Source organism: Cebus imitator, unplaced genomic scaffold, assembly GCF_001604975.1.
Source record: "Cebus imitator isolate Cc_AM_T3 unplaced genomic scaffold, Cebus_imitator-1.0 Scaffold45, whole genome shotgun sequence".
Classification (NCBI taxonomy): domain Eukaryota; kingdom Metazoa; phylum Chordata; class Mammalia; order Primates; family Cebidae; genus Cebus; species Cebus imitator.
Genome location: NW_016107360.1, coordinates 11340813 through 11353409, shown reverse-complemented (window position 1 = coordinate 11353409; position 12597 = coordinate 11340813). Strand labels below are relative to the sequence as shown.

The 12597-nt window shown below is 49.5% G+C and overlaps 2 protein-coding genes and 1 long non-coding RNA gene across 5 annotated transcripts; 2 read left to right on the top strand and 1 right to left on the bottom strand.

Annotated features, from left to right (window-relative positions):
- The first annotated feature begins 2379 nt into the window (after positions 1-2379).
- On the top strand, positions 2380-5300 carry HOXA2 (homeobox A2). Its single transcript, XM_017527044.2, has 2 exons — positions 2380-3540; positions 4185-5300. Exons 1-2 carry the CDS (start codon positions 3153-3155, stop codon positions 4922-4924), a joined length of 1128 nt encoding a protein of 375 aa, XP_017382533.1. The 5' UTR covers positions 2380-3152; the 3' UTR covers positions 4925-5300.
- Positions 5301-5396: 96 nt separating this feature from the next.
- On the bottom strand, positions 5397-9580 carry LOC108303262. 2 transcript variants are annotated; one of them, XR_005199926.1, is made up of 4 exons: positions 9271-9399; positions 8990-9137; positions 6274-6570; positions 5397-5882 (listed from the first exon to the last, which is right to left on the bottom strand). It is a non-coding gene; the product is annotated as an uncharacterized LOC108303262 (long non-coding RNA). The 2 variants fall into 2 exon arrangements; XR_005199927.1 differs by lacking the exons at positions 6274-6570; positions 8990-9137 and having other exon boundaries at positions 9271-9580.
- A 12-nt stretch (positions 9581-9592) lies between these two features.
- On the top strand, positions 9593-12368 carry HOXA1 (homeobox A1). Of its 2 annotated transcripts, XM_037737927.1 has the most exons (3): positions 9593-10108; positions 10312-10403; positions 10880-12368. In XM_037737927.1, the coding sequence occupies exons 1-2, from the start codon at positions 9767-9769 to the stop codon at positions 10366-10368; spliced, it is 399 nt and encodes a 132-aa protein (XP_037593855.1). In that variant the 5' UTR covers positions 9593-9766; the 3' UTR covers positions 10369-10403; positions 10880-12368. The 2 variants fall into 2 exon arrangements, with proteins under 2 accessions (XP_037593855.1, XP_017382534.1); XM_017527045.2 differs by having other exon boundaries at positions 9593-10403.
- The last annotated feature ends 229 nt before the right edge of the window (positions 12369-12597 follow it).

The following is a 12597-nucleotide window of genomic DNA, read 5'->3' as shown; positions in this document are numbered from 1 at the left end:
GGTGCTTTCTCCGTATCTGTCCTGAGATATACATAAATATCTCAGGTTGATAGATATATATAAATCCTTTTTAAAGAGTTTGGGCTGTGGGAGAAGTAGATTTGCTCCCCACACCTCAACCTTTGTGCCAAAATATGGCGCACCTAAAAATGCAGAGGCTGCACAACCAGGCTTTGTGAGAACTAGAGCTTCCCTTTTGGTCATGCTGAGCAGATACAGGAGTCTTCTTTTAAGTAATCAGTTTAGAGACACGTGTAAAATTATCTGGAAAAATAAGGAACAGCTGGGGGAGAGATCCACCTAAGGATGAAGATCTTTCAGGGATACCACTATTTAAACCTGTTTCTGAAATCTACTCTTTAACTGAGGGAGGGATGGTTTGGAGGCTTCCTCCTTCCCCCAAGGCTAAGGTTTGAAAATGAGATTCTAATATGATTTCCCATATCTTACCGGTCAAGATATTCATTTTGGCTTTCAAAGAAAATATTGATTCACCCCCAGTTTCCTAGATATTAAAAAGAAATCCTTATTAAAATATCTCAGGGTTAAAGTAATAGATTTGGGAAGATTTCAGTCTTGAGTGGTCAAAGAAAAGGGTTTCTTCCAGATGGTATTTGAATTAAGGCAGCTGAGGCGGGCCGAATGCTCTCACCCACGCAGCCCCTGACAAAGCCTCAGAGATATGAAGGCAGCGCTGCTCCCTCTCTGCACCTCCCTTCCCTTAAGCCTGTAATATTTTCTGGTAAAAGCAAATGCCAACAGCCACCATCCCAGAGTATGCAAAGCACCCTTTTTAAAAGCAGCCCTATAACCCTCTTCACTGCCAAAAAATATTTTTTAAAAGACTAGTTTTCCTTATTTACTTGCGTTTCTTGCTCTCCTCTTTGCTCGGTCACATTTTATCTTGGAAGGAGCTGGAAGCTGAAATGTGTTCTTAAGGGCTAGAAGCTGTCAAGGCTTTTGGTGAGCAAGATTGATCGCGCCCAGACTTCCTTCGGAGCTTTGTTTGGAATAAAAGCAAGAAAACTGAAAAACCTCACATTTTCCAAAATAGCATCGCTATCTGCAAGGCAAAACTCTGGGCTGGTCAATGATACAGGCCACTTTATATCTAATTTCCACCTCAAACCCTCTTTGGTGCCGGCCTCAGAGATGGGGTCCTGTCTCTGCTCCTTGGTTGGCCTTTCTTGTTTTCTACGTAAATTTTTCTCTCCCTCCATCCTCTCTGTCCCTGGCCATCAGAATGATTTATTTTCCTGCCACTGATGCCTGCCGGCCTGGGGGAGTCTAATCACTTGGTCCATTTCAAAGGAAGCAAAAGCGAATACCCATCCTTAGGGTTTGGGGGTGGGGGAAGAGGTACCTCCAGATCTATCTCTCAGCCTCCTCTCCTCTTTCTGGCTTGGATTTTTTTTAAAAAGTTATTGTTTGGAACCTAAAGGTGTTATCTTTTGAACCCTCTAGCACCGTCCAAGATGCGCTCAGTCTCAAGTCTCCAAATTGGAAAAAAGAGAATGAAGGAGAACGAAAACCTTTATAATTCCTCCTTGGGTCGCCTCCTCTCCCCGCAGCGCTGTTTCTCACAACAGAACCCGGAAGCAAACGTCCCCGGTGCCCAAGGATCAGGAAGGTGTGGGAAGCAGTTCGGGCTGCCAGGGAGCCTTGGCGGTATCTGAACCAACCCCAGCCCTCAACCAGAGCGACAAGGACAAGAAGAAGGGTAGAAAAAAAGAGAAAGGGAGGGAGAGAGAGGAACAAGCATCTTCTCTTTCCCTGCTGGTAACTTCCAACAGACTTCCTGGAAATCGGAAATACTCACCGCACCCGAGCCCTACGGGTATGAAACCCAGAATGCCAGGAGCCGCACACGCCTGCTCGGGGCGGCATTTCTTTGGCTGGTCGCCGCCCTGGCTACAGGGATTTGGACACATGGACCTGGGGTTGTTGTCTCGCACATGCATCTTTCTCCAGCCACTCCTGAGAAGTTGATGGCGCAGGAAGGTTGGGAAGCTTCGAGAGCCTCCTCCCGTTTTCCGCTTCCCGCCGGAGCCAGATGCAAAGCTGCCGTGGAATAGCCTGCTAACAATGGGCCGGGGGCACTGATTCTGGGCTGGACACTGGGAGGGGGGCGAGAGGCTGCGGGGAGAAGGGGAGGCGGACAGAAGAGAGAGGGAGGGAGAAAGGGGGAGAAGAGGAAAAAGTGGGAAAGACAGACAGACAGGAAGGAAAACAGAGACGAGAGAGATCGGTTTTGAGATCCAGGAACCTGTTTTAGGAAAAGTGAAAAAGGAAATGAGAAAGAAAAGGAGGTACCCCTCCCAACCAAACTCTCTTTTCTTCTCTCTTTTCTGTCTTCTCTCTCTCTCCATCTCTCTCCTTCCCTTTCTTTATTCTCCCTCTCTCATCTCCTCTCTCCCTCTGCTCCTTTCTCCTGCTTTAACAGAACTTATGTGGCTGGGATGCAGGGTCCTCGGGTGTCAAAACTTTGAAGATTAATGGATTACTTTGTTAATGACTGCAGGCGTCAGACTGAGGTGCTTAAATGATTTGTGAGGTGCGAGGCGTCTTCCCGACAGTCCCAAACAATGCACGGAGTGTGCGGGGGAGGCAGAGGGCAGCCGCTGGCGGGACCGACAGCAGGGCTTACACTCACACACATTCACACACTCACACACACACTCCCAGGCGCGCACACACCAGATCCTTGCAGATCAGGAGGTGCGCAGGCAACCTCGCCCCCACGCGCTCTGGGACATCCCCACTCACACCCGCATATATGTATTTTTGCCGTGAAAAAAGTGTAAATAAAGCCTCGCTGGCCCCCAATGAGGCGTTCCTTCCCGACTTTTTTGGATCAATCAAACAGACAGTGGCTTCTTTTGATTAAAGCCCAAATTGTCATTGGGCAGAAGCAATCATGTGACAGCCAATTCGGTCCAATTTCAACCTTGTCTCCATGAATTCAATAGTTTAATAGTAGCGCGGTCCCCATACGGCTGTAATCAGTGAATTAGAAAAAAAACACCCCAGCAGCGATCTTCTATGATAGATTTTTTTTTTCCTCTGCGCTCGCCTTTTTCCTGGGCCTTGCCCCCCCAAAGCCCCTCCAAAAGAGGGAACTTTTTCTCCGAGGGGGCTCCAAGGAGAAGGCCATGAATTACGAATTTGAGCGAGAGATTGGTTTTATCAATAGCCAGCCGTCGCTCGCTGAGTGCCTGACATCTTTTCCCCCTGTCGCTGATACATTTCAAAGTTCATCAATCAAGACCTCGACGCTTTCACACTCGACACTGATTCCTCCTCCTTTTGAGCAGACCATTCCTAGCCTGAACCCGGGCAGTCACCCTCGCCACGGCGCTGGCGGCCGCCCCAAGCCGAGTCCCGCGGGCAGCCGCGGCAGCCCGGTGCCCGCCGGCGCCCTGCAGCCGCCCGAGTACCCATGGATGAAGGAGAAGAAGGCGGCCAAGAAAACCTCGGTGCCGCCGGCTGCCGCCGCCGCTGCAGCAGCAGCCACCGGCCCTGCTTGCCTCAGCCACAAAGGTCAGTCCAAAGACTTGGCCCCAGGTCCCCGGGATCCTCTTCCTTCTCCGGGCTGCGCCGAAAGCGGCTGTGGGGGGAGGGGAGAGTGGGCTGGGAGAGAAGGAGGAGAGGGAGAGATGCTTGGTTGCCTTGTCCCTGCCCCTGTGGGCTCAAGAGTGGGTTTGATGGAGAGGAAAGGGGATCCTGCGCTCTACAATGAGACATACATATTTTTAGGAAGTGGGGGGAAACTTTCCCTAACTTGTGTAATGTGGGATGATTTATTTGAGTTGGAACTGACCTCTTCTTGTCTAGTTGTCCTAGAGTTTGGCTTTTTGACAGTAATGAAGAGTGATAGATCGCTCTTGCTCAGCTAAGCAGCTGATGCATTAATTATAAATTGTGTTGTGGCTGATATAAAGTTTGCTCCCGTATGAAGAGGTTGGGGGGAGCCACAGGCATGAATTCGAGAGAGGTGGAGGAGATGGGGTCTTCCCCGGCTGGGCTCCCAGGAAAGGCAGTACAATAGCTCTACTGCATCCAGGGGCGGCCATTTTGTTGCAGTTGATATTTTCTGCTATATTTATTCTCCAGTGGAATAACCGCGCTCGGACCCCTCCACCTCCAACTGTGAGTGTGTCTCTTGTTGGTTTCCCTTTCCGCAGAATCCCTGGAAATCGCCGATGGCAGCGGCGGGGGATCGCGGCGCCTGAGAACTGCTTACACCAACACGCAGCTTTTAGAGCTGGAAAAAGAATTTCATTTCAACAAGTACCTTTGCAGACCCCGACGGGTGGAGATTGCCGCGCTGCTGGATTTGACTGAGAGACAAGTGAAAGTGTGGTTTCAGAACCGGAGGATGAAGCACAAGAGGCAGACCCAGTGCAAGGAAAACCAAAACAGTGAAGGGAAATGTAAAAGCCTTGAGGACTCGGAGAAAGTAGAGGAGGACGACGAAGAGAAGACGCTCTTTGAGCAAGCCCTTAGCGTCTCTGGGGCCCTTCTGGAGAGGGAAGGCTACACTTTTCAGCAAAATACTCTCTCTCAGCAGCAGGCTCCCAGTGGACACAATGGCGACTCCCAAAGTTTCCCAGTCTCGCCTTTAACCAGCAATGAGAAAAATCTGAAACATTTTCAGCACCAGTCACCCACTGTTCCTAACTGCTTGTCAACAATGGGCCAGAACTGTGGAGCTGGCCTAAACAATGACAGTCCCGAGGCCCTCGAGGTCCCCTCTTTGCAGGACTTTAACGTTTTCTCCACAGATTCCTGCCTGCAGCTTTCAGATGCAGTTTCGCCCAGTTTGCCAGGTTCCCTGGACAGTCCCGTAGATATTTCAGCTGACAGTTTTGACTTTTTTACAGACACACTCACCACAATTGACTTGCAGCATCTGAATTACTAAAAACATTAAAGCAAAACAAAGCATCACAAAACAAAAACCCCTTTGACCAGGTGGTTTTGCCTTCTTTTATTCTGGGAGTTCATATTTTTATTTTATTTTCTTCTTGAGCTACCCCTTCCCTCCTTTAAATGTTGAGGATTTTCTGTTTAGTGATTCCCTGACCCAGTTTCAGAGCCATCTTATACAGGTTATTTTGGAGTTTTAGTTGTTTTAAACCTAACTCAACAACCTTTTGTGATTTCCTGTGAGCAATATATGAGGCCTGCAAGAAAGTGATCATATAATTGTATCTTCACTTTCTTTTTATTTTTGTATTACATTAGGATGCACTGTCACGCATATTTTTCATAGAATAAATTTTCCTTTGCTATAAGTAGCTTTCTTATTTTTCTCCCCCTCTTTTTTCAAGGCTCATATGATTTCTTTTTCTTTTAGTCTAACTTGGTAAATAAAATTATAGTCACAATTTATCTTCTTTTTTCAATTTTAATACATTTATTAAGGTGGCATGTTCAAAGTCTTCAATGGACAGCAACAAAACAGAAAACAAAGAAAATGGCTAGGGGTTCTAATAAGTGTTTTTGCTTTTTTGCTTCTTCTTCTTCTCCTCCTTCTTTTTAAAGGGAATAGATCTGATTTTCAATGCATAGGTTCAAGCCATAGATTTAAATTGGTAATAGAGACAGGATTGGGCAGTCTAAGATTTGGGCCAAGCCCAAGCTTTTGAAAGTGGAGAAATAAAGTGCCTACAGAAACCCCCAACTCCAGGAATGAGTAACATGGAGTTTCTTCAATAGCTACCAGTCTCCAGGTCAATAACTACGTTATCAACAATTCATTTATTTATACACTTTTGTTTCAAACATGTACATGTCAACCCCCTCCCCCATATATCCCTCCACATTTTCAGTGTGGTTGATTAATCTCCCAGCTGTTGATGGGTTCAGGCAAAACAGACCTAAAAGATAGAGAAAACAAAAAATAAAACAAAACAGTGATTACTATCTGGAAAATGCACCCCAGAAAAGGTTCTTTCCAACCCTGTGGTTCAGTCACTCTAGGATTCTTTTTTTTTTTTCCGGGTCAGAAAAATCAATATTTCATTCTTAAAACTGTTTACATTGCTAATAATGGATCACTAAGGCTTCGAAGCCAGGTTAGCAAGTTGAGATTTAAAATGGTGTGTTTCTACACCCTAGGTTATAAATTAAGACAGTTTCTAGAAAGAAAAGCACTTTAAATGAATATCAATAAAACGTGATCTAGGTTGTGTAACTGGGTTGTTGCTTCCCCCCCCCCTTCTTAGGTATCCCCATGTTTATTTTTCCCTTTCTAGGCTCTGTTCTTACCGTGAGAAAATGCAGCATGTAAACAACATGCGTGTGGGGCGGGTTGGTTTAAGAACCCAGCTCTTATCAGCAAAGGCTTGAAAGTTCCAATGAAAACTCGATGTTTCTTCATAGATTTGCTCCCTGCTTTCCCTTGCCCCTTCCTCCACTAAATCCCAGCTGCGGCGGGCGGCGGAGTGTAGGGACTATGGCTGGTTTCCGGCCCCAAGCTCAGCGAGGAGCAGGGCGTCCCGGCTGCGGCCAGAGCTGCGCAGCTCCTGGATGCGATTCGTCCTACGCTCATAAATCAAACGCTTTCTATGAATGAGAATGTCATCAAAGAGATCAATTGCAGGAACACATGCACAAATAAAAATCCTCTTACGTATTTGCCGGGGATCCCCGTCTGAAAGCATTAAGTTAGAAGGCGTTTAGTCATAATTCATTTTTATTGCTCTTTTAAAACAACAGCTTGGCTGAGCTGCGGATGCCATGAGCAGCTCAGGGCCTCGGCAGCGTTTTGTTTCTTCCTTTTTCCTTCCCATTCTAGTAAAAGAGCCCTGAAAGAGGCGTTTTGAGCCAAGCAAACCGCTTGCAGGCGATCATTTTAATCGTGACCAAGCTTGCCTTTCACCCACTCTCCCAAGGCGTTGCAAGAGACCAGCTCGAATCTTCGGGCGCTGACCTACTTGCCTAGAGGGCCAAGGGTCTCCTACTCCGTGGAACGGTCCCAGGATTTCTTGGGGGAGGGAGATTGGGAAAGAATCGAGCTACAGAAGCCTAACGGCTCAAGGCCAGGGGAGGCTGCCTTTGTGTGCCGTTCCCGGAGAGCGGCGCTCTGGGCTGCCAGCCTAGGCATAGCCAGGCAGGCTGCGAGCGCCCGGCCTGCCGGGAGCCGGGAGCAGTAAACAGAGGAGGGCGGCCGCGGGCCTGTATGCTAGTGCAAGCTCGTAATCCCAAGAAAGACACTCCACCCAAGATGCCCCCGAAAAACGGCCAGGAGAGAGGAAGAGAGGCTGAAGGAGAGCAGCGCCGAGACGGCGAACTAGCAGAGGAGGGAGAGTGGCTCCAGCCGGGGTCGGCTTTGTGGCAGGCGCCCTGCAGCCGAAGTGGTCCTGAAAACCCAGGCTGAGGAGGACAACCAAGGTACAGGAATGAGGCAACGGGGGAAAATGTACCAACTTGCTAGCTCAGGCTTGGAGGGAGGAATACTCCTACCTCTTCACATCCTGTCCCCTCCCCCACAGAAGTTCCTTCTCTCCCCACTGCGGGAAGCTGGCGCTCCCAAGGAAGCCGCCTCCAGGAGGACCGCCTTGCCTTCCCCCTTCTCCAAAACCAGGATTCCCAGGAGCTGAAACTGGGGCAGTGGTGACCTTTCCTGCCTGTGCTCCCTCTTAATCATGCTTGGGATGGATCCAAGTCACCGAGAAATACCATTTCAAAAGGAAATGTTTGGGGAGCATGTTTCATTGCTACTGAGAGAGCCCAGGGTCAACGGCTTGCATGGGTTTTCCTTCTTGAGGGGACAGTTTTCGGGGGAACCTCAGTAGTGGAGAAGAGAATAAAGAAGACTGAAATGGTGACTAATATATTTGAAATGTGCCTGCCTTGAAAAAAAAAAAAACTTCCTTGTTCTAACAGGGGAGGAAAGTCTGAAGGAGAGTGGAAACCCCAGACCCACATACATTCCTCAGTATAAATTTCATCTGTCTGATTCCAACTTTGTACACATGGTTGGAGAAAAATTTATACAGCATTGGCTGCAAAGCTTCTTGGATGATCTCTCGATTTCTCCTACCCAAGATTGCATCAGTTCTTGATCTGTTTGGGTTTTTCTCTCTACAAGCCCTGGGTTAACGTGAAACCTAATAGTAAACAACAATTAACTACCCCATCAGCCTCAAGGTAGAAGGAGGGTGATGGGGAACAGTACCCCTGGCCTGGGATGGCACTCAGATTTGCACGAGTCTTTCTAGGCAAAGACTAGAAGGTTCTCATAAGCAACTACACAGTCCGTTGGAAAGGGGAGGAGGTGTCGTTGGGGTAAAGTGTTCCGTCCACCATCAGCCATTCTGTCCACCGCCACTCCCACCTGCCAGTCCCCACACCCACTCCAGACATGCAGCACAATGAGGGGGGTTATAAAAGGAAGCTCTCTTTTTCTTCTAACATCCCTCTCCAGAAAAAGAGGAACGCGAGGGGAGTTCAGCGTACTTTGCTGGAGCTGTGGATCGGCCCTGTGAGGCCCACGCGGGAAGCACACAGGCTCCTAGGTCTCCGGGCCCCGGCAGATGGCCGGCAGCACACGGCCTGGCCCCAACGCTGGTCACGTCATCTCTCTCCCCCGCCTCCTACCCCTCAAAATCCGCAAGCGTCATTTCTCCCCCGCCTCCTACCCCTCAAAATCCGGCGGCCGAGTAGCTCCGCATCCCGGAGGGTTCCCGGTGGAAAACTGAGTGGGGGAGACAAAGGGGCGGAGGGGGGAGAGAAAGGGGCGGAGGGGGAAGAGAAAGGGGCGGAGATCGAGGAGAGAGGGAGGGTGGGGAAGAAAAGCCCGGCCGACCAGGGCGTTTTCGGGGCTCTTCCGCCTCCGCCCCCGCTCCCCTCCCCCCCCCAGTCGAATTACAGAAGCTCGTCATTGCCATGCTAATGACGAGCAAGGGTAGTTGGGAGAGTTTCGGAGACCAGCCTGGAGAGAGGAAAGTTTCTTTCTTGCCCTCGTCTCCTTCACGCTCACCCGAGTTCCTCCCAGCCAGCCCTCCGCGCTCTTCCTTATCCATTCCGAGCTTGGAGAGCAGGTGGCCCGGCCTCGCCCTCCACCACGGTTTTCTGCGCTCCTCACTGTTCCGCGCCTCCAAGCCCATCCTCAGAGCAGAGGAGGTGCCCTGGGAACCCAGGACACTGTGTCAGCCGGATTCCCTGCCTCTCCGCGCGCTGCAGGCTCGGCCCGCGTACTTGCGGCCACCTGGCCCACTGATTCCCGCCCCGAGAGAGCCGAGAGGCCTCTTCCCTTCTCACCTCTCGCTAGTTCATCTTTCAGTGCACGGTGGGGAGGAGGAGGGGACGGGGACGGGGACGGGGGCGGGGGACACCTCCCCGCCCCCACCTCCCGGAGGCCGGTGGGGGAGGGAGCAGCGGAGTCGGGCGCGCGCAGAAGGCAGCCTCTGCTCTCCTTCGCCGCAGCACTCCGAATCGGCCTTTGCTGTCGCCGCCGCAGCTGCCGCCGCCTGGGCTGCCTGGGGGGGCGACTGCGCGTCACCTAGACGGAGGAGCGCCGGGGATTTAAATGCCACTGAAATGGTGATCTATCACCGCGGAAGCCGGCAAACTTTTGCAGGAGGCTCAGCCATTGGCTGACACCGTCACGTGCCCCTCCCCTAGCGTCCTCCGCCCTCTTGCCCCCCCTCCTGCGCACTGTACATTCATAACATTTTTCTTCTCTGGTTCCATGGAGGAAGTGAGAAAGTTGGCACGGTCACCCAGGGCTTCGCAGGACCAGGTCACTCAGTGACAGATGGACAATGCAAGAATGAACTCCTTCCTGGAATACCCCATCCTCAGCAGTGGCGACTCGGGGACCTGCTCAGCGCGAGCCTACCCCTCGGACCTCGGGATTACAACTTTCCAGTCGTGCGCGGTCAGTGCCAACAGCTGCGGCGGCGACGACCGCTTCCTAGTGGGCAGGGGGGTACAGATCGGTTCGCCCCACCACCACCATCACCACCCCCAGCCGGCTACCTACCAGACTTCCGGGAACCTGGGGGTGTCCTACTCCCACTCGAGTTGTGGTCCAAGCTATGGCTCACAGAACTTCAGTGCGCCTTACAGTCCCTACGCGTTAAATCAGGAAGCAGACGTAAGTGGTGGGTACTCCCAGTGCGCTCCCGCTGTTTACTCTGGAAATCTCTCATCTCCCATGGTCCAGCATCACCACCACCACCAGGGTTATGCTGGGGGCGCGGTGGGCTCGCCTCAATATATTCACCACTCATATGGACAAGAGCACCAGAGCCTGGCCCTGGCTACGTATAATAACTCCTTGTCCCCTCTCCACGCCAGCCACCAAGAAGCCTGTCGCTCCCCTGCATCAGAGACATCTCCAGCGCAGACCTTTGACTGGATGAAAGTCAAAAGAAACCCTCCCAAAACAGGTCAGTCCTGCAGGTTGGTGGATGCTCCTTGATTAATCTGGAAGGCTGATATGCTTAATTTCCAAATAAAATTAATAATCTTTGTTTTTTTAAATAAAAGGCTTTTGTATCGAACTAGTGTTATAGGGCATGAAGAGCATGGAGAGGGTGCCCAGAGGTGTTGGGGCAAAGAAGCCTCAGGGACTGTTGTGTTTTCAAGGATTTTATACATTTGGGAAGAAGGAAGTGTGTGGGGGTGGTGATTGTGAAGGTAGTGTTCTGTTAATATCTCCAGGCTCCATTAATCACCGTCTGACCACGCTAATGGTTGACTTCAGGTTAACACTTTACACCTCATCATTCACCCTCCACAGCCCGATTTGTGTTGAGTTCTTGATCCTTCCTTTATCTGAGTGTTGCCACGAAGTGTGTAGGGCATCTCAAGTCGATTTAAAAATTTTTACCTTTCCGTCTCATGGCTTCCCACTTTGCCCCAGGGAAAGTTGGAGAGTATGGCTACCTGGGCCAACCCAACGCGGTGCGCACCAACTTCACTACCAAGCAGCTCACGGAGCTGGAGAAAGAATTCCACTTCAACAAGTATCTGACGCGCGCCCGAAGGGTGGAGATCGCTGCCTCCCTGCAGCTCAACGAGACCCAAGTGAAGATCTGGTTCCAGAACCGCCGAATGAAGCAAAAGAAACGGGAGAAGGAGGGTCTCTTGCCCATCTCTCCGGCCACCCCACCAGGAAACGACGAGAAGGCCGAGGAATCCTCGGAGAAGTCCAGCTCTTCACCCTGCGTTCCTTCCCCGGGGTCTTCTACTTCAGACACTCTGACTACCTCCCACTGAGGCGGCACCAGCCCCAGACCACAGCCCAGGCATCTTCTTGGGCTAGGACTTCTTACCCAAAGCACATGCTTAGCTTACCTTTCTTTCCATTTACAATGTCTTTCTTTCTTTCTGATCCTATCTGGGAGCTCCTGGCCAGGATAATATGTTTGCAGATAATTCTGGACCAGAGACTTGGTGAGGGTTAACACCTTAATCCAGATTGGGTGCCAGCATCAATTTTCTGGTGGGCCTTAACATCCCTCCTGCTTTTAGGAGAATTCACAGAACCTGCTGTTTCTTTCAGATGCCCTTTTGAAAAATAGTTCCCTTTGCCAACAGAAACATGCCAGAGGGAATCTTCTCATCTTTTTATCTAACTATATGTACAGCTCCCTTGCCCTTGAAAGTAGGATATAGTGAAAGAGAGTCCAGGAGCTCACGAAGAAGAGATGCACTATGTGATTACACAACTAATTCATCCCCTAATTTAATTCAGTTTCCTGTGTGTGAGTTTGCTGGTTGTAAATACTTTGTCCTGAGAGATTTATCTTTATGCAGATTTTCTAGAAATGTTTAGATTAGGTTACTAAAACAGGGTGGGCAAACTCTCAAAACTGGTACAATTTTATATGTGCTTATAGGTGAAAGAACAAATTCCCTCATTTAAACCCAATCAGATGCCTCAGAGGGTAGCCTCAATTTGTTCTTACAGTTAAGAAGGCCTGGAGAGCACAAAGTTTAGAAACCATGCTTCCTGTGCTAAGTCTCTCCTAATCCCTATACCTTTCTTCTCCGGCCACCCTCCGTTTAAAATTTGTGCTGGATAATCCAGAACCTAAAAGTATTATTCAAACCAACTTCTTCCTTCCACAGTTATCTTAGTTGGATATGTTGTATTTTCAGCTCACTTGTTAATGTGATGGATGGCACAACGAATGTATATTTTGTGTGATTCGTGAATAGTCTTTTGCATGTCGCACCATGTTTGATGTTCCCGAAGTACCACACTGAGTTCTATCAGTTATCCTTTGTGAGCCTATGATATTCCCCATTTCCTGTACAATCATGAACAGCTCTGAGATTCTAGAGTGATATGATCCAGAGCAGAGTTTACGGGTCTTAGGATGTCTGTAATAAATAAATATACTCAAGTTTCAGGTATGCTTAAGCATCCGTGTATTTGGCTGGGCTACAATTTGTTAATTCCTACATTGGCACATTTCATGTGGGAAAAGGGAGAAAGGTGGTAAATATTTTCAGAGATGAGAGTTTTCTTGAATAAAAGTTAATGTTCTCCATTATCATGTAGCTGAAACTCCCCCATGAGTATAATTTCCCCTAACCAATGTCTGTTTAATAGGTTGATTCTCTTTAAAATAA